The 19,334-nt window shown below is 29.5% G+C and overlaps 1 protein-coding gene across 2 annotated transcripts; it reads right to left on the bottom strand.

Moving 5' to 3' along the window:
• Nucleotides 1–788: 788 nt before the first annotated feature.
• Nucleotides 789–19,290, bottom strand: LOC127290905 (ankyrin-3-like). Of its 2 annotated transcripts, none has more exons than XM_051319725.1 (4): nt 18,077–19,289; nt 17,734–17,810; nt 6,333–16,391; nt 789–3,993 (listed from the first exon to the last, which is right to left on the bottom strand). In XM_051319725.1, the coding sequence occupies exons 1-4, from the start codon at nt 18,250–18,252 to the stop codon at nt 2,666–2,668; spliced, it is 11,640 nt and encodes a 3,879-aa protein (XP_051175682.1). In that variant the 5' UTR covers nt 18,253–19,289; the 3' UTR covers nt 789–2,665. The 2 variants fall into 2 exon arrangements, with proteins under 2 accessions (XP_051175682.1, XP_051175683.1); XM_051319726.1 differs by having other exon boundaries at nt 3,840–4,019; nt 18,077–19,290.
• Nucleotides 19,291–19,334: the final 44 nt, after the last annotated feature.

Genomic DNA, 19,334 nt, shown 5'->3' with positions numbered 1-19,334 from the left:
CCAACTAAAAATAATTTATCAAATAATTTTAGATAACATTTTTTAAAATTAATTGAATTTTCAAAAATTTACAGTTTTTGATTTTTAAAATTAATTGAACCTGTCCTGTCCTTTTATTTTATAAATTCTTAAAATTTATTTATCATTTAATTTTTCAATTCTCAAACTATTAAATGTTTTTATTTCTACTTATTCATCTTATATTTATTGAGAAAAACTAAGCATTAAAGCTTCATTTATTATAAATAAAAACTATTTTTTTTGAAAAAAATTTTTTTTTCATGCACAAAAATACAATAATTTGAAAACCATTTTTAAGTGAAAAATGGTTTCAGATAGTTGAATTTTCGAAGAATATTATAAACTTAATTAAAAATAATTGAATTTCAGGAGAGTTATAACTGAAAATATTAAATTTCAAAAAATTTTAAATGGAAAATTTTAGAAATAATTAAATTTTAAAAGCTTTTAATATGAAATTTTTAAAAATAATTGAATTTCAAAAGATTGTGTTATATTTCAGATAATAATTATAATAAGAGAAATTTCTAGTGATTTTTTTATTGATGAAGAATTTATTAGAAATCACATACAAAAATTGAATTTCAAAAGTTTTTAACTGAAAAATGCTTTCAGATAATTGAATTTTCGAAGAATATTATAAAAATCATTAAAAATAATTGAAAATTTTGCAAATAATTAAATCCAAAATCACTCTGATTTTTTTAATAAAACAATTTAAGTGTAAAAGAAAAGTTGCTTTAAAATTAAAAAAAAAAACAGTTAAATGTGATTTATAATTCTTTATTAATCCTGGTATCAACATAGGTAATATATACATACGTGACCGCGTTTAAAATCGCCACGAGAAATAAAAACATATGTGTTTTGAATAACGTGAGACTATAAAGAATATAATTATTAATCAGAACATAATCGTATAGAAAATGCGCATTTTTTTTTTTTTTTTTTGCTTGACATCGTTAAAAGAGAGCCGCATGTAAAAATTTGCGTATACAATTTACAAAAAAATTCTTACACAAGAAAAAGAATATAAAGAATGCCATTGGAGAGAAGAATTATCTTTTTCCCCAATTTTATTTTATAATAGATATTATAATATGTAGACTATAATATTAAAATTAATATAATTAATATTTATTTCATCTTTTTTAATAATTATGTTTCTTTAAACCTTAATTACTCCCCATACATTTAACATCCTTTTTTTTATATTATATAAAAATTAATATAAATACATTATCAATCGAACGTTCTTTATATTCGGTTTTCTTTTTTTTTCTTCCTCTAATTATCATTTCTCTTCAATTCTACAATAATTCTATCACGAGTACATTTTTTATGTACAGAAAAAAAATCTTTTCCCATGTCAAGCAAAATGCATTTTCCATGATTAATATATTCGTGATTTTTTTTTCTTTCCTCTTACGATTATCTTGTAACACTCAAGATTACAGTGGTATAGTTGAAATAATAGGCTTTTTTTTATGTTCGTAGTGATTTATACTAATTCCTACAAAGTAAACATTAAACCTTAACGATCAAAGTTGCCCATCTGTTCTTTCGTAACATTACAAAAAATTTATTTTTAAATGAAAACGGATTTGACACTGGAAATTTAAATTTCAGTATTTATTTTCTTTTTTTTAAAAAGTGAGTTTTAAAGAGCTCATTTACTATTCTTTTCTCGTCAAAAACGCGAACAAAAAAAAAAAAAAATTTACTTTATCGAATATAATAGTTTAATTCTTAATAGAGACATTATGTATGTAAAGAACGCTTTGTAAAAATATTATCTCTATTGCTCCGATAAGTTTTAATTTTGCAAATAAAATTCTTTTTCTTTGTATTTTCTTTCATACGGCAAAATAACTCTTAACTTGTAAAAAAAATATGTAGAAGACAAAAAAGAAAATTATCTCTCGATTTGTGAAATTTTTTTTTCTTTTCTCAAGTCAAAAACTATTCGGAAAGCAACAACTTATCACTAAGCAATGAAACAATATCGATAACATTATTATATATATATATATATATACCACAACAAAACCACATTTTTTCTTCAGTCATATAAGAGAACATGAAGAATTCTTCAAAACTCGAGCAAATTTGAAATTTCACATTTTTTTTCGCATTTTCCAAAAAAAAGAGAGAGAGAGAGAAAGAGAAAGAGGATATACAAAAAATACATAAAAAAAAATTTATTCTTATATTATATAAAATTATATGTCTTAAAAATTATATTTGCATATAGATATATTATACTACATATATATATTTATATATTATATTATTATATATATATAAAATTAGATGGTGAAGTAAAAATTAACCATCAAAAAAAATATATTTTTTGAAATAAAATATAATTTTAAATTTGAAATCAATGCTTGAGTTCTGAAGAATCTGACGGATCAAATCCGTGTCAGAAATCATTCACACCTGATTAAATGAATATTAGAATATTATAAATTATAATAGTAAGACGTAAATTTACTCTTAAATGATTATTATTTGAAAGTTTTTTTTTTTAAAGTACTATTTACAGGTTTTTTTTTCTTTCTTTTTTTTTTTTGCTTTTCAATAGATCCAAAATGACGACCAGCGGGGGAAAAAAAGGAAAATGGATTTTTTAAAAATCGTATTATCTTTCCGTGGGTCGTGTTGCAGGAACTGAGCTTTCAACTAAATCATGCCTCTCCAATGGTGAATTTGTCGATGCATATTCAACGGGATAACGATCAGAATATGTTGGCGTTGCCTCACCTCTTTGTCTCAGTCTCATATTATCTTCTTGATAGAAACTTTGCGAGGCTTCCATATTTTGCGTTGTTGACGATGACGACGACGTTGATTGTAGTTCGGTTCTTTCGGATTCTTGTGCCGAATAATAACTTTGACTTGCTTCACCTGCCTCAGGTGGTGGATCATAATAACTTGGCGATACTTGATTGTGACTCGCATAACTTGGAGTCGCTTCCTCAGGTGCAAAATAACTTTGACTTGCCTCCTGATGATGATGAGGATGATGATGATGGTGATGCTGTTGCTGCTGTTGCTGTTGTTGTTGATGATGATGTTGATGATGTGTATTGGAACCATAATAACTTGGTTGTGGATCTTCAATTAGTCGTGAATTTGGATCTTGATGTTGCTGTGAACCATAATAACTGGCAGTAGCTTCACGATAATAACTTGTTGGTTCATTGCGACGATCGGAACTTTCGGTGACAAAATTTTGTGACGACGTTGTTGTTGTTGTTGTTTCATCGAGACGTGGCATTGATATTGGAACATCGTATGATGTTGAAACATTTTGTTCAAGAATCACTTGATCTTCATGATAGCTTGATGTGGGAACTGAATCAACGTGCGTTGAACTACTACTGTCGGGATTTAAATTATAGGACGATGTGGGAATTTCGAGTATTCCATTATCGTGAATACTCGAGTGTTCCGATGTATCGGGTATTGAGGATGATGCAATATTAAGTTCTTCACATGGTGGTATCTCATAGGATGATGTACTAATTGCACTCTCTTGATCTTGATCACGTTCTTGTGTTTCGGGTGTTTCGGGAACGTATGATGAACTTGCCGTTTCATCTTCATTGAGATTCAAATTATTTGTTGAAACTGATGATGTTCCAATTCCATCATCGGTTGTTATATCATTTGATTGTGATGGAATATTACCTTCTTGACTTATTTCGGGATCGGTTTCTAAATTTTCAGAAAGATTATCCATTTTACCAACTTCATAGCTTTGAGTTGGAAAACTTTGATCATCCATTTGATCAACGTCATTGTTGTCGTCGTTTGTGTTCATTAATCGTTCACCACTTTGACATTGATCAATTTCATTGAACGATTGAGTTGGTGTGTCGGTACTGATATCAGCTAATCCCGATGAATAGGATTGTGTGGCCTCGCTCGTTGTTGAATCTTCGAAAGATTGAGACGGGGGCTCACCTGTAATTTAAATTACAGGTGAAATTCTGAAATTCAGGGGATTTCGCATGTAAATTATAAATGAAAACCTCTTTTTTTTACTTTTTTTTTGCTGTATTAAAAAAGGTTTTTCGTTTTATTTAAAAAAAAAGAATTTTTATAACTTAAATCTAATTAAACAATAATTTATTTATTAAATTATCATTATTATTAGAATCATAAATTAAATACAATAAATTAAAAATTAGTACCCAAGAATTTTTTTCATAACAAAATTAATTTTTATTATTTTTAAAGTTTCATTTCCATCATAATCATTTCCCGTACATTGTGATTAAAGAAATAAATAAGTACATCTTAAAAATTGGAAAATTAAATTTTTTTTTAAATTGAATAATATTTTGAATTCATGATTATTATAATATAATTATAGTGATCATAGTGCCTAGTGTTTTTTTTAATAGGTGACAAAATATTTCTATATTATAGACAATAAATAAATATGCAATCTAAAATTTTCAATAATTGTTTTTTTGTTTTTCTATTTTACTTCCAAAAAATTTCTTCTGAAATTTTTTGATATTTATATTTGTCAAAATTTTTATAAATCATAATTTGTAATTTCTAATTTTTCTTTCTTTTAATTTTTATCTAACTGATTTCCTTATTTATTTATCCAAGTTTGTATGTTACAGAATTTTTAGTTTAATTTTAGTTAAAATTTTTTTTTTAATAATTTAGCACAAAATTTTTATTGGAACGAATTTTAATTAAATAGATTTTTTTATTTAATAAAATGTTCATTTACTAGCATTTTCAAAAATTAATTAAGAATTCCTTTAAATGAAAATTCAATCAAATAAAAATTCCGTTCAATAAAAATTTTCAAGCTTTAATTGTGCTTATAATTTTTTTTTCCTTCTTTCTTAAACATTTGTTTTAGTCGATTTACATATAAGAAAAAAAGTGGGAAAAGTCGATTTTCTAAATTTAATTCAATACATATTTAATTTCTATTAACCATTATTATAAGATAATAAAAACAAATGTTAATAATTTCTTAATAAAAATAATTGCATAGAAATTTATAAAGGAATTTTATTTAAACAATATATTTCAAAATTGAACTAACAATGAGACAAATTTTCAAGAATTTCAAAAATTTTAGATTTATTAAAAAAAATACAAAAGTTACATTTAAAAAAAAAATTTCAATTTTCAAATTATTTATGAATTCATAATTCTGTCAAAGTTTGAAGTTTAAATAGTTAAAAAAAAATTTCAATTAGTTTTTAAAAATAAAATACTTTTTTGGGAAGATAAGATAAAATTTTTAACTACAAATATTTTAGATATTTGAATTTTAGAAGTTGATGAAAATTATTTGAATAAAAACAATTGGTTAATATCATTGATAATTTTTAATTTTTGTAAAATTGAATATTATATTATTATTATTATTATTATTATTATTATTATTATTATTATTAATTAAAGATTATTTTTTATTTTTTTGAAGATTTTAATTATTAACTCAAGATTATTAAAAACAATTAATTTGAAGAATTTTAAAAAGAAATTTAAAAAATAATGAAATTTCAAAATAGTCCAAATTTTTAGAATTAATCAAATTTCAAAGAGATTTTAAATTAAAAATTTTGTAAATTTTAATTACTAAAGTTTTTTAAAAAGAATTTTAGGCAATAATTGAATTTTAGAGAATTTTAATTAGAAATTGTTTTAAATAATTTAATTTTCAATGAATTTCATTACAATTATTGAAAATAATTAATTTCGCAGAATTTTTAGCTTTAAATTTTCAAAATACATATTGAATTTTAAATAAACTACAATTTGTACTAAAAAAAAGATATTTTGTTTCTAATTGAATAAATTTATTTTTAATTTTATTTTGTAAAGTCGGAAAAAAGGCGTAAAATCGTCTGTTAAATAAAAATAAGATTAAATAGAAATATTTCTATAAAAATCATGACACTGTAGTTACCAACGTTGATTCGCCGAAAATAATTTTTTTTCCCTAAGATTAAAAATTTTTTCGGTTTGGCTGAGGATTTTAAGTGTTAAAAGATGTATTTGAGACTAAAATAAAGAAGTTTCAATAAAAAAAATTGCTTCTTGGCCTTTAAACTATTCTGAAAACGAAAAATTCGTTCGTTGATTCGTCGAATCAACGTTGGTAACTTCAGCGTCATTAAAAATCTAACTGAATGTTAACTCTACTTTATATGATCACTATAATTATAAATTCCGACGAAATTCAAGAAAATGAAAAAAATTCTTCTCCAACGATACAGCTTAAAAAAAAAAAAAAAAAAATTATTATAATTTTGAAAACTTACCAGAGACGGTCTCGTCCGTTTCCATTGGTTCATAGCCCACCGATTGTGATGGTTCCCTTGAATTTTCCGATTTCGCTGATTGACTAGGCACTTCCACATTATTATCATTGATCATTGAATTATCAAATTGTCCATAAGATTGCGATGGCGCTTCTTGACTAGTGTCGGTAACAGTATCCTCAAATATAATTCTTGAATCATCTCTCATTAATTGATCATCATCCTCCTGAACATGATGATGATGATGATGATGATGCGATGTCAATTCATCAGCTTGAGAAATACTCGAACTTTCCAAAATATAATGATCCCTTTGAACTTCCTCAATTTCCATATTATCATCCAATCGATTCGATGTCAATACTTGTTCATCATTCGATGTCGCGGGTCTTTCATCATCAATTTGATGATGTTGTACAACTTCCTCAGTTTCTGTCACATATGACGATTCCGCCTCATCGAAAATTTGTATCTGATCCTGCGTTACATTTTGACTATCAGACGTTTCAATTTCTTCCTGAGTGGTTTCAATTTCATGAGACGTAACATTTGCTTCAATTTCTTGGGAAATTTCAATTTCATGCGGTGTTTCAATTTCTGATGTTTCAATCATAACGGGCGCTTCTATTTCCTCTTGTTGATGTGTAACTATTTCCTCCTCCTGACATGTTGTTGTTTCAATTTGAAAATCAGATGTCTCCATCTCGTGGGCAATTTCAATTCCCGATTGATGATGAATCTCAATTTCACTTGATTCAATTTGTACCTCTTGATTCGCAAACGAATCAATATTTGATGTTTCATTTGCCTCTATTATTTGCGTACTATAATCTTCGGTGATTACCGATTCCTCCTGAACATCAATACTGGAATCGTGGGGAATTGTTGTGATTTCCGATGAAACAACAATTGGCGATTCACTGACTGTTGTCGATGTTTTTGAGACCAACATATCCGATACAGAAACATCGGCGAAATTTTCATTTGACGTCTCAATTGATGCATTATATTGAACATCCTCAACGTATGAATCATCAATAATTGGCATCGATGGGGTTGTTTGTCCTTGATTAGTATCGATCATCATTGTTTCGGGTATTGAGACAGAATATGATATTTTATCTTTCTCCATACCGGGAATGACTAAATATTGCGTGACTGGTGTATCGTCATTTTGTGTATCGTTTCCGCCTTCCATCATTTCACCAATATCGGGCATTGAATTACCGGGAATTTGTATTTGTACTTCGCCGGCAACAAATGAAATATTTGAATTTGTTTCGGATTGCAGTGATGTTGATAGATTACTGGGTACTTCAAGTGGTGTCATTATTGGTTGATTGAGAGTTAACGATGTCTCAAGAACCGAGGCCGATGTAATTGGTTCGGTTGGTGGAATTATTGTTGATTGAAGTATTGTTTGATTAATGAGACTTGTTTGAGTTAGACCAACGCTAGTTGACGTTGATTGAGGTGATTGTAAAGGTGGCGATGGTGTTATTTCAGGTTGGAAATCACTATTAGCGAGAGCTGCCGCTAAAATATCTTGACTTGATGTTTGAACAATATCTGATGATGCATAAGTGGTTTCGATTATTTGATTTTCACTGACGGCAGGTTGAAGGCTTGAGACTGTGCCATTGTCAAATTGAAGGACAATATTGTCGACAGCACCTTCGAGGGACATTAGAGCATTGTTGTCGTCAGTTGTCATCAACATCAATAGTGTTCCATCGCTATTTTCAAATGGTAGAGCTATTATTTGTGGTTGTTGGGTTGGCACTACTTCTTGTTCGGTATCAATCTTTGGTTTCTTCTCGGGATTTATTGGCTCAAGTGGAGGGAGATCGAGGGGAATTGTACTTGTTGTTGTTGTTGTTGCCGATGCTGATGTTGTTGCCAAACTCGCTGTTGTTATTGAAATTGAACTGAGAGCGGCGCTTAAAATATTTCTCTTTCCCTTTGTACGTGTTATTTTTTGTGGTGATTTGACTATTTTTGAAATTGGCGATGCTATTTCATCGTCTTGTGATTTTCGAATAATTCCTTTTGTTTGCATTCCAGCGCGGAATTGTTTAGGAATTTTTGTCGCCTTTTGCAATGAAGAGGATGAAATATATTTTCCACGTTGTGTGGAAACATTTAATGATTCTGCCGTTGGTACTAGAGCTGGTGGATTTTGTTGAGTAATTGGCTTTGATCCTTTTCGATAGATAATCTGTGCGGGTGATAATTTCAAGGGGGTTTCATCTTTTTGCGGCGATGATGATGATGATGATGATGATGATGATGTTTGTCCTTTTTGTATTAATGATATTGGCATTTTTTGATAGGCAATTTTACCACCTTTTTGCGGTGTCTTGGCAGCTAGGGCTTTCACTTGTTGTCCAGTGATTGGTGTTAAAATTGTGCCTTTTGGACTTACAATTGTTTGCGGTAGGGATGTTAGAATATTTTTTGATGTTGCAATACTTGATGTGAGAATTGTATTATTTTTCGAGAGAACTGGCCTAACGGTAATTGGTGATGATTTACCAATTGGCGTCAAGGTACCTTTAGCTGTTATTATTCCACGGGGATTAATAATTTTTGCACCGGGAATTTTTGATGTTGTTGGCGAATTTGAATCACTTTGTCGAATAACTGTTTTATTAACTTGATAATTTTGTGGTATTACCGTTGTTATTTCACCTTTTTGTGATAATATTCTTTGTACTTTGCCACCGGATTTTGTGACATTTAATGGTACCATTTTTTGTCCAACCGTTGATGATGGTATAATCATTAATTTTCGATCTTGTTGAATGTATTGTACACTTTCGGGACTTTTATTTGTTGGGAGCATTAATTTTTGTGATGTTCCAGGTTTACCTTGAACTTTATAACCACGTTGTTGACCACTGTGAACGATGAAAAATTTTTCTTGTGTATCTTTTTGATAGGTTGTTGTTTTACCGGTTTGAGCATTTTGGAATTTCACATTTTTCACACCCATTGCGAGTGGAGGGACAATTGTTGTGATGTTTGTTATTGTTGGTTTGCCTTTGACTTTATTTTTCAAAATCGCTGGTGTTCCAACTTTTTTCTTCAATAGAGTAACATCGGAATCATTTGTCGTTGTTGTGGATGTTGTTGTTGTTGTTGCTGTTGACATTGATGTTGATGCTTGATCATTGAGGGGAAAATTAATTTCAGACGATGGTAATACACTAACTTGTCCTGTTGTTGATTGTGAATCAATATCTGATGAAATTACACCTGAAATAACAACAGGCATATTTTCAATACTTTCGGGAGTAAGAACATCTTCACTAAGAACAATTGGCATATTACTGATGTCTAAATCCATATCCTCGAGACTTTGTGAACTCTGTTGAATACACTTTTCAGATATTGAAAGTGATGTTATTGTTTGTGGTGTTGTATTAATGAGTTTTGTTGTTATTAATTCATCGGTTTTTAAAGTTTTTTTGAATTTTGCCGGTGATTTTCCATCGAGTTTCATGATTTTTGCCCTTGGACTATCACCTTTTAAAATTGTGTCACTTTCTAATTTATGTTTCATTACTTTTGTTGGTAATTTCTCGAGTAATTTTGATTTTAAAATCATTGGCTCCTTGAGAGCGACATTTTCGATAATTCTTGGTTTTTCACGTTTTTTCACTGGCATTGTTGTTTCCGATGATGACGATGGCGATGATACGGCAATTTCTTCATATTTCACTTCCAATGTCATTGAACTTTCATTTTGTGTGCTTTTCGTATCTTTTGGAAGTGTGTCAAAATTTGTTGACTGTGGTTTATCCTCAATTTCTAAATTTTGACCAACAACAACTTCAACACCTTCGAAATTTGTCATTGACGACGTTCCAGAAATATCTTGATCGTGTATATTTGCAATTTTTGATGTTAGAACATGTTTACCGAGATCTGAATTTAAATTATTGTCACTTGGTTTTTTCTTTGATTTTCTCATTTTTTTCGATGCTTTACCTTGATGTGTTTCATCTTCTTCATCTTCGTTTTCAATTTGAAGTGTTTTGATAAAAACATCTTGAAATGTTGTATTTTTATCGAGGGCAAATATATCCTTTTCTTTTTTACTACTTCTTGAGCCTGTTTCAGGTGTAAATTTACCTTGATATCGTGTTTGCATTGGTGATTTATTAACGGGTGGTGGATCTTCGCGAACTGTTTTCGGTGATACTGAATCCATTTGTTCTAATGTTCGTTCAATCATTGAATATTGTTCTTCTTTTTCTAATGTCTCATCGTCAACATCTTTACGATCCATTGTTGTAAATCCCTTATCAGTTGACATACCAGAGAGTTGATTAATTTCCTGTGGCATTGTTTCAACAACAACTGCTGCTGATACATTATCAGTTGTTAATGCCTCGAAAACATTTACATCTTTTGTCTCATCAGTGAGAACATCTTCAAGTGGTTTTGAATCTTCAACCGTGTGACCTTGCTGCAAACGTATTTCAAGTTCCATATTACCAATATCATCGAGTTTCTTTACAGTTTCGCTCATTGTTGGTATTTTTTCTTTTTTCTCATTTTCACTCTCCAAATTAAATTCTATTTGTGAGAGTTCAAATTTTTTGATTTGTGACTTTTTCGGTGGTAACATGTCCAATTCGAGAAAATTTGAATATGATCGTGCTTTCTCGACATTATTGACTTGAATTGTTTTTGATGATTTAGCTTCATCTTCTTTTATTTCCGCAGGAAATATTTTTTCACTTGATGAATTTTCTGCTTCAGGTAATGGAATATCGGATGTTTCAATTATTTCCGTTGTTTCAACGACTTCTGTTGTTTCAACAACTTCCGTTGTTCCAATCTCTTCCGTTGTTTCGACGACTTCGGTTGTTTCTACCACTTCTGTTTCCACAACTTCTGTTGTTTCAACCACTTCTGTTTGTTGATCAAGTTCAGTGGATTCAATTATTTGTGTTGATTCAACAATTGGCGTTGATTCAACAATTGGTGTTGATTCAACAATTGATGTTGATTCAACAATTGGAGTTGACTCAATAATTGATGTTGATTCAACAATTGGCGTTGATTCAACAATTGGCGTTGACTCAATAATTGGCGATGATTCAACAATTGTCGATGATTCAACAATTGGCGTTGATTCAACAATTGTTGATTCAATAAATGGAGTTGATTCAACAATTTCGGTTGTTTCAACAATTTCCGTTGTCACAAATGTTTCTTCCATTGCTTCTGGAACTTGATCATTTTCTATTTCCATTGAGGGAATTTGCTCTTGCACGGGAAGAATTGATGATTCTTGTTCCATTGGAAATTCCATTCTTTCTGCATCATCCTCTTTAATATGAAATTCAGACTTTTTTTTCTCATGCTCGGAAAAATCTTCTTTCACTGGTTCAATTATCTTCTTTTTTCTACCTGGTTTACCTTTTGGTGTTGGAACAACAGTTTTCATTTGTTCGGAATCATTTTCGGACTTTTTTCTTCGTCCTCGTTTTTTCGTCTCTTTCTCGGACAATTCATTGCCGTCAATAATTGATTCCGTTAAAATAGTTTCCAATTCCAATTTTTCACCATCTTGATCTTTCATTTCGGGGAGGATTTCTGAAATTGATGACGATGATTTTTTTCTTCGTCCATTTCTTTTGAGTGGTGTACTTTCAATTGTGTCAATTGATTCTGATTCATTGTCACCGTCTTGTTTGATTTTGATGTCGACTGATTTTTTTCTTCGACGTCCGGGTTTTCGATGTTCCTTGTATGTTTTCGATGCTTCCGTGTGTTCGGCATCAATTTCCGGTTCCATTACATCGACTTGTTCTTGATGATATTGTTCTGTTACTACTTCTTCTTCTTCTTCTTCTTCTTCTTCTTCTTTCGGTGTGTCGATTGTCGATTTTCTTCGTTTACCTCTTTTCTCGGGTTTTTTCACATCGCCAATTTGATGATCCATTGATTCTGATAATTGACTTTCTTCGGAAATTTGTTCTTCCTCCATTTGAAGTTCAATTGTCGATTTTCTTCCTCGCTTTTTCTCAGGTTTTATTTGTTCGATTAATTCATCGGTGATAATTGGAGTTTCGGATATTTCTTCTGGAATTTCTATTCTTTCGAAAATTTCCCCATCTTTTATTTCGCACATTGATTTTCTTCCTTTAATCTTTTTTTCCGCTTTTTTCTTCTCAACGTCGGATTCTTCTTTTTCTTCTTTTGCCTCTGGTAAATAATCTTCAGATTGTTCGGCTAATTTTTCAACTTCTGTTTCGATGTTGACTTCAATTGTTGATTTTCTCGGTCTACCTCGTCTTTCAATTTTTTTGTCAATTGCTTCCAATTGTGATGAATGAATTTCTGGAATTGATTCCGGTAATTTATCGACTTCATCAACAACTTCAGTTTCCATAATTGACTTTCTGGGTCTACCTCGTCTTTCAATTTTTTTGTCTGCTTCCAATTCCGGTGGATGAATTTCTTGAGTGGATTCCAATAATTTTTCAACTTCCGTTTCCATAGTGACATCAATTGTTGATTTTCTTGGTCTACCTCGTCTTTCAATTTTTTTTACCTCAATTTTTTCTGGTTCTTGTAAATGACTTTCTTCAGTTGATTCAGGTAATTTTTCAATTTCGGCATCCATAGTGACTTCAATTGCTGACTTTCTTGGTCTACCACGTCTTTCAATTCTTTTTGTTTCTATTTTTTCGTCAATTGTTTCGACAATTGCTAAAATTTCTTGAGATGATGATGATGATGATTCTTCTTTATTAATATCGACAGTTAATTTTCTTCCTCTTCCCTTTTTTTCTTTTTTTGATTCAACATGAGGAATATCATCCATTGTTTCTGGAATTGTCGAAATTTCGGAAAATTGTTCTTCCTTCATTTCAAATTTATTTTTGCCTTTTTTCTCCAATTTTTTTGTATCAATTGAAATTTCTAACGATTGTTCGGGTGTTGATTCTTTGGCATGTACTTCAGATGTTCTTTTTCCTTTGGACTTTTTTTCCAATTTCTTTTGTTCCAAATCGTCAATTATTGACACTGGTTTGTCACTTGAAGTTTCGGTTATTTCTTCTGTAATTTGAAATTCATCTCTCGAAATTTCCAATGTTGATTTTCGTGTTCTTCGACTTTTGTCAAATTTTGATGTTTTTAATTCAGACTCATTTTTTTCACTCGTTTCTTCGCTTATTATTATTTCTGTATGTTCCATTGGAATTTCTTTTTTTTCTTTAATTTTTTTATCGGACTTTTTTAATTCAATTGATTCGGATTCAATTTCTTGTTCCTTACTCGATTCACTTGGTGACTTTTTTCTTCGGCTTTTTTTCTCAAAATTTGAAATTATTTCATTTGGTTGTAGTTGGGAATTGTCAATTTGTAAAATTTGTTCCTTTTCAATTGTTTTCACATCGTCGATGAGAAATTTTTCTTTATCATTCGTTGTTTCAAAATCAACAGGCAATGAATCAATTTCCATTGTTGATTCTTTTACAATTTCTATCGATTCTTCAATTATTGGTGATTCTTTTGGAAAATTTTCACTGTTTTCATCTAATTCTAATTTTTCTTCGGGTAATTTTTCAACACTTCCCTGTGCAACAATATCAATTTCATCGGGTCCAAATAAATCGGAAATTTTTTCTTGAGTTGAAAGTGATTTTTTTGGTTTTCGACCTCTTTTTGACTTTGGTTTCACAACAATGTCAACATTTTTTTCAATGTGAAAACTTTTTTCTTCACATTCAGATTGACTGTCCTCGGTGAGATTAAATGATTCATTAATTTGTTTCTCCTGTGAGGGTGGACGATAGTTTTTTGGTTTTCTTCCTCGTTTTGGTTTTGAATCATTTAAAATTGTTTCCATTTCGATGGTTGTGTCGTGAATTTTATCATCGTCTTGAATTGTTAATTGACTATCGTCAATGACATTTTCTGACGATTGTGTCATGATAATTTCTTCTTCGTTTTGTTTTAATAAATTTTGAAATAAAGTTTGTGCTTTTGGTTTACGTCCTCTTTTACCTTTGGGTTTTGTTAATATTTCCAATGGCGTTGTTGGTTCAGTTTCTGATTGACTGTCTTCGATTAGACTTTTTTGTTCGACACTTGAACGACGTGGTGTTTCAATTGAAATACTTTTCTTTGTTCTGCCTCGTCGTTTTTTTGCTGTTGTCTCAATGATTTCTTCATTTACTTCTGTTTTTGCCTCAGGTGAATTGTCAACTATTTCCCCCGGTTTATCGACTTTTAGATCCAATTGAAAATTTATTTTTTCTTCAGGAACAATTTTTGAATCAATATTTTCTGTTATTTCATCTTCCTTGGACAATTCAGTTTCTTTGTCTAAATTTTCATTTAGTTGTGTAGTTTCTGAAATTATTTTCTCAGATGAAATATTTTGAAATTTTTCATCATGAGTTTCCATTTTCGTTGAATTTTCAGATAATTGTTGACAAATATCAAAATTTGCTTTATTTTCTGTTTGAGATTCTTTTATTGTTTCAGCTGCGACGTCATCTTCTTCTCGTTCAACTTCAAAAATCTCGACAATTTCCACTTCTTCAACTTGTGATTTATCGGTTGATTTTAAAAAATTGTCCATTGTGCTTGTTGTCTCGCGAAACATATTATTGACATCGTTATTTTTATTTGAAATTTCATCCATTTTATTTATGGCATCAGAATCTTTAGTTTCAATTGATTTTTGTTTACTTTTAAAAAATTTATTCTTCTCCATATCGACGTCATCGTCTAATTCATTGGTTCTTGCGACAATTGTTTCTCGATGAAAAAATTTTCCCGAATGTCGTTCTTTTTCATTTTTTATTGCCTCACTTTTTTCATATTCTTTAATCATGTCTTTCTTTAGAAAAAACCTCGACGGCTTTTGTACGGTGGTTGTTTCGGGAATATCTTCTTCGTCAAATTCAAAACAAGCGAATCTTGATTTTTTATCATCATTATCCTCTGAAGATGGTGTTTGGTCATTTTTTGTATCGGAAAATTTATTGTCTTTTGATTTTGATTTAAATTTATCGGATTTAAATTTGTCAATCAATCTCTTGGGACTTTTGGATGATCCACTGGAATCGTCAAGGAATTTTTTTGTTTCCATAAGCAATTTTTCAGATTGCTCAAGTAAATTTAATGTTTCATCATCGGGAATTGCTTTTGATTCGGAATTATTTTCACCTTCTTCTTTTTCTTCCTCTTGAATTATTTCACGTTCAACAATGAGACTTGTGTCATTATTTTTAATTGGCGATGTTTTCGTTGGTGAACACGTGAGGGATAATGTATCAGGACACGTTGTATCGGAAGTTGAATTAAAATCAAAACAATCTTCTGGATCTAAATCGGCTTTCATATCAACATCAGAATCGTCAACCCAATCTTCCAATAATTCATCTTGAATTCGTTTTCTTTCTTCTTGGGCATTTAATTTCTTTTTCTTGATACTTTTATCGGGTGATTTACCCAATTTTCTCTTCTTTTGCTCGGCAGCAGTGTCAGATTTATTTTTATTCACATTTGATTTATCTTTTTTCACATATTTTCTCTTTGGAGTATCATTTTCATAATGTTTACTCTTTGCTTTAGAAACAAGTTTAGTGGACGTTTTCTTTTTATTATTTGATGAATCATCGTGTTGTTGACTTTTTAAATGTTCAATTAAAACATTTACACGAGTACTAGTAAAATTGCAATGACAACATGGAAAGTATGTTGAATTATTTGCATTTGGTGAATTAACAATTTGTTCGCGTATTCGAATTTCATGATCGCTTTGTCGCATAAATCTTTGATGAGTGATTTTTTTCGATGACATCGTTGCACCACCTTCACTTCTTCTTTGTGAATCGTCACGTTTTTTCTTCGGTATTTTCTTCTCGCCAAATAATGATGAGATATCAGGTTTCTCCGCTGGACTGAATTTATCACTAAATATTATTTCGGGATCGCCACCTGTTATTCTCTCAGCAGTCTCAACATCCTCGGGAAATTTGTTCATATAGCTTGAACCATCTTTCATTGCGCTTCGATATTTGTCTGCAATAAGTAAAAAAAAATTAATATCTCGTTTGTTCATAATTTTAAATAAACTTTTAATTTTATGATTACAAAAATATATATATATATATATATTATAAATCAAAAGCAAATTTTAATTTTCTTTTAATACAAAATTTATATTTATGTACGATACAAAATATTTTTTAAAAAAAAGTATTCATGGAATTACATGGAATTACATTTCTTTTACATTTTCTTACTAAAGTTTTAATAGTTTTTCAAATTATTTTACAAACAAGTTAAGAACTAAATAATTAAAAAATCTAAGTTAAGTGAAAAAAAATTCGAAAAATTACGATACTGAAGTTTACAACGTTTACGATCAACGATTTTTAAAGAAATATTTTTCTTGAATGAAAAATTCTATGAATTTTTTATCTTAAAGATATTTCTTGCAAAGTTTGTTGATTAAAAAATAATAAAAAAGAAATATTTTTTAGATAAATTTTTCAAATTTACGTCTTAAAAAATAATTTATTTTCTAATCGCTGATCATAAACGTTGTGGACTTCAGCATTGTATAAAAATCTACAATTCTTTCTTAAAAAAAAAAAAAAACAAACAAAACAAAAACAAATAATTCTGAAAATTGGTAAATTGTAATTAAAATAGAAAAATATTGCAAAATGGAACAAAATATTTAAAAATAAAAGATGAAAGGAAGGAATATTTTGATTAAAAGGGGGAAAATAGAAATTTTTTGAAAAAGAGAAAAAAAAGAAGTGTTCTAAATCCTGAAATTTAGATACAAGTATTATAATTAATAAATTAAACTATTAAAATTATTTATTTAAATTGTTAAAATTATTTATACAAATAATAATTTTTCTGATTAAATTTTATATATTTTTTTTTCAACCAAGAGTTTAAAATTATACTTTTTCTCGTTATTAATTTTCTAGAATTATTGAAAACAAATTAAAGTAAAAGTATACGAAATTAAATTTATCAAATTAGAGAATAAAATATTTCAAATTCAGTATATAATGATATTGCTAAATTAGGAAAAGTTAGATTTTTACATAATTCGGTAAATTTGCCATTCAATGAAGTGACTCCACAATTAGTCACATTTAATTTAAACAATTTAAATACACTGTAAAAAAAACGTGTTTAATGCTACTTAAAAAGTTTTGTTTTAATTTTTTGTGTTTTTTTAACCTCAAAATTGAATTGTTACTTAAGAAAGAATTTTGTAACAAAAAATGGCGATTTTATCTCGAAAAAAAATATTTAAAAAAAAATTAAATATCTAAATTTGATATTAAAATTAGTGAAATATTTTTTAAAATCTTTTATAATTAATTTAGACACATACCTAGGCCTTTCTGAATAAAATCATCCTTTTGCGTACAATTATATTTATAAATTTGCTGATAATTCTTCACATATTCACTGAAAAAGAAATACAAATTCATTTAACAATAAACAATTCATGTAGAAATTTTTATTTTTAAATATTAAATAAATGAAATTTAAAATCTTTAAACCAAGGAAAATTCTCAATTTCATAAATTATCAACTAATAAATACTGAATTTAATTTGAAAATTTCTTAAAATATTTAAAAGTAAATGAAAACAAAATCATTTTTATTTTAAACAATAAAAAAAAACAAGTGACTACAAAAAAAATTGAAGAAAAAAAGCAAAAACAACTTACAAACAATCTTCTTGAAAAAATTTAACAGCAGCAATCAAAGACTTTTTTGTATATTCAATTTGAACATCTTCGGGTAAATTTTCATAGCCAACAACTTGGCCAGGCCACCAACACCTTGAAAGTTTAACCCAGACGACATCTCCGTTCATGTAATTGATTTCCGTTTGCTCGCACATGTTGACTAGTTTTTTAATTGCATTTAACAGTACAAAAATCAGACCACACTTAACCTATCTTAACCTTTTTAGAAAAAGGTTATACGTGAAATTCCAGAAACAAGATAGGTGAGACTATTTTTTTTTTATCTTTCAGCTACATGGCTATTAACACTATTTAGCACCACTGACGAGATTTTTTTTTTTTTTTTCGATTTTCAAATGTTTTTAAACGTTGAATAAATTTCTCTATTCACAGTAATTTTTAAGAGCACAATATCACTAATGGTAAAACACATTTCCTACAAAAGGAAAAACTGCCTTGTGAAACATACATCAGCGCAAAGCACAAGGTTCTTCATAACATTGCGAAAGGAGAAATCACTTTCAGCGAGCGCATGACACTGTCATCGCCCCCGTGTTTGCCGCCTTTAAAAAAAACTTGTTTTGTTTATCGAAAAAAAAACAACAAACTATTGAAATTAAATAATAAGAAAATTGAAACTTTTATTTAACGACCCTTAATGACTTGAGGAAGAGAAGACGTGGTCATTGGAGGGGGAGGGCAAAGATTCGCGGGAAACCAGGTTGCCAGAACGTGTCTATGCTTGTTCGTATAAGCGTTTTTGTGGTCACTGACTTCAACTACAAATTGATTGCGTGTTATGCACGCAAAGTGCATCTTATCCGATGCAATTTATTAATTTCAAAATGTCTTTTAAACACGCAAAATGCAATGCACTACCGCTGAATCCGGCTATCAAGTGCGACGCTGTTCCCGTGTTGAGAAATTGGCGAGCGTCCCAGGAGAACGTCCTTCCTCCGCGCTTCGTCTCTCACCCGGCCACCGGTCACCAAAGAACTCCGTATTGAGAGCAAAAAACACACCACCAATATAAAATTCATGCGCACCTTTTAGGGAAATTAAAACTGAGACCTAAAATCCATGGACACTTAACACTTTATTTTGTGATATATGACGTACGTACATGTTTAATTTCCCGACGTGCAACGGGGCCTATGTATGATGGCTGTTGTGCGTGTAAATGTGTGTGCAATCGACGTAGATGGCTCCTCTCTACATTGCATGTCTACCAACCTCA

The sequence above is a fragment of the Leptopilina boulardi genome, unplaced genomic scaffold (assembly GCF_019393585.1).
Source record: "Leptopilina boulardi isolate dan_hultmark-lab unplaced genomic scaffold, ZJU_Lbou_2.1 LbouV2_95, whole genome shotgun sequence".
In the NCBI taxonomy this organism is placed as follows: domain Eukaryota; kingdom Metazoa; phylum Arthropoda; class Insecta; order Hymenoptera; family Figitidae; genus Leptopilina; species Leptopilina boulardi.
The sequence above is the reverse complement of the archived record's forward strand: the minus strand, read 5'-3'. Positions and strand labels throughout refer to the sequence as shown.

What these genes read in the sequence shown, in the direction of transcription:
- LOC127290905 (XM_051319725.1), bottom strand. Translation starts at nt 18,252, where the DNA reads ATGTGCGAGCAAACGGAAATCAATTACATGAACGGAGATGTCGTCTGG. An exon ending in TTTTTTCAAGAAGATTGTTT is followed by an intron (nt 17,811 to 18,076) that starts GTAAGTTGTTTT and finishes TTTCTTTTTCAG; the next exon opens with TGAATATGTGAAGAATTATC. An exon ending in AACGGACGAGACCGTCTCTG is followed by an intron (nt 3,994 to 6,332) that starts GTAAGTTTTCAA and finishes TTTAAATTACAG; the next exon opens with GTGAGCCCCCGTCTCAATCT.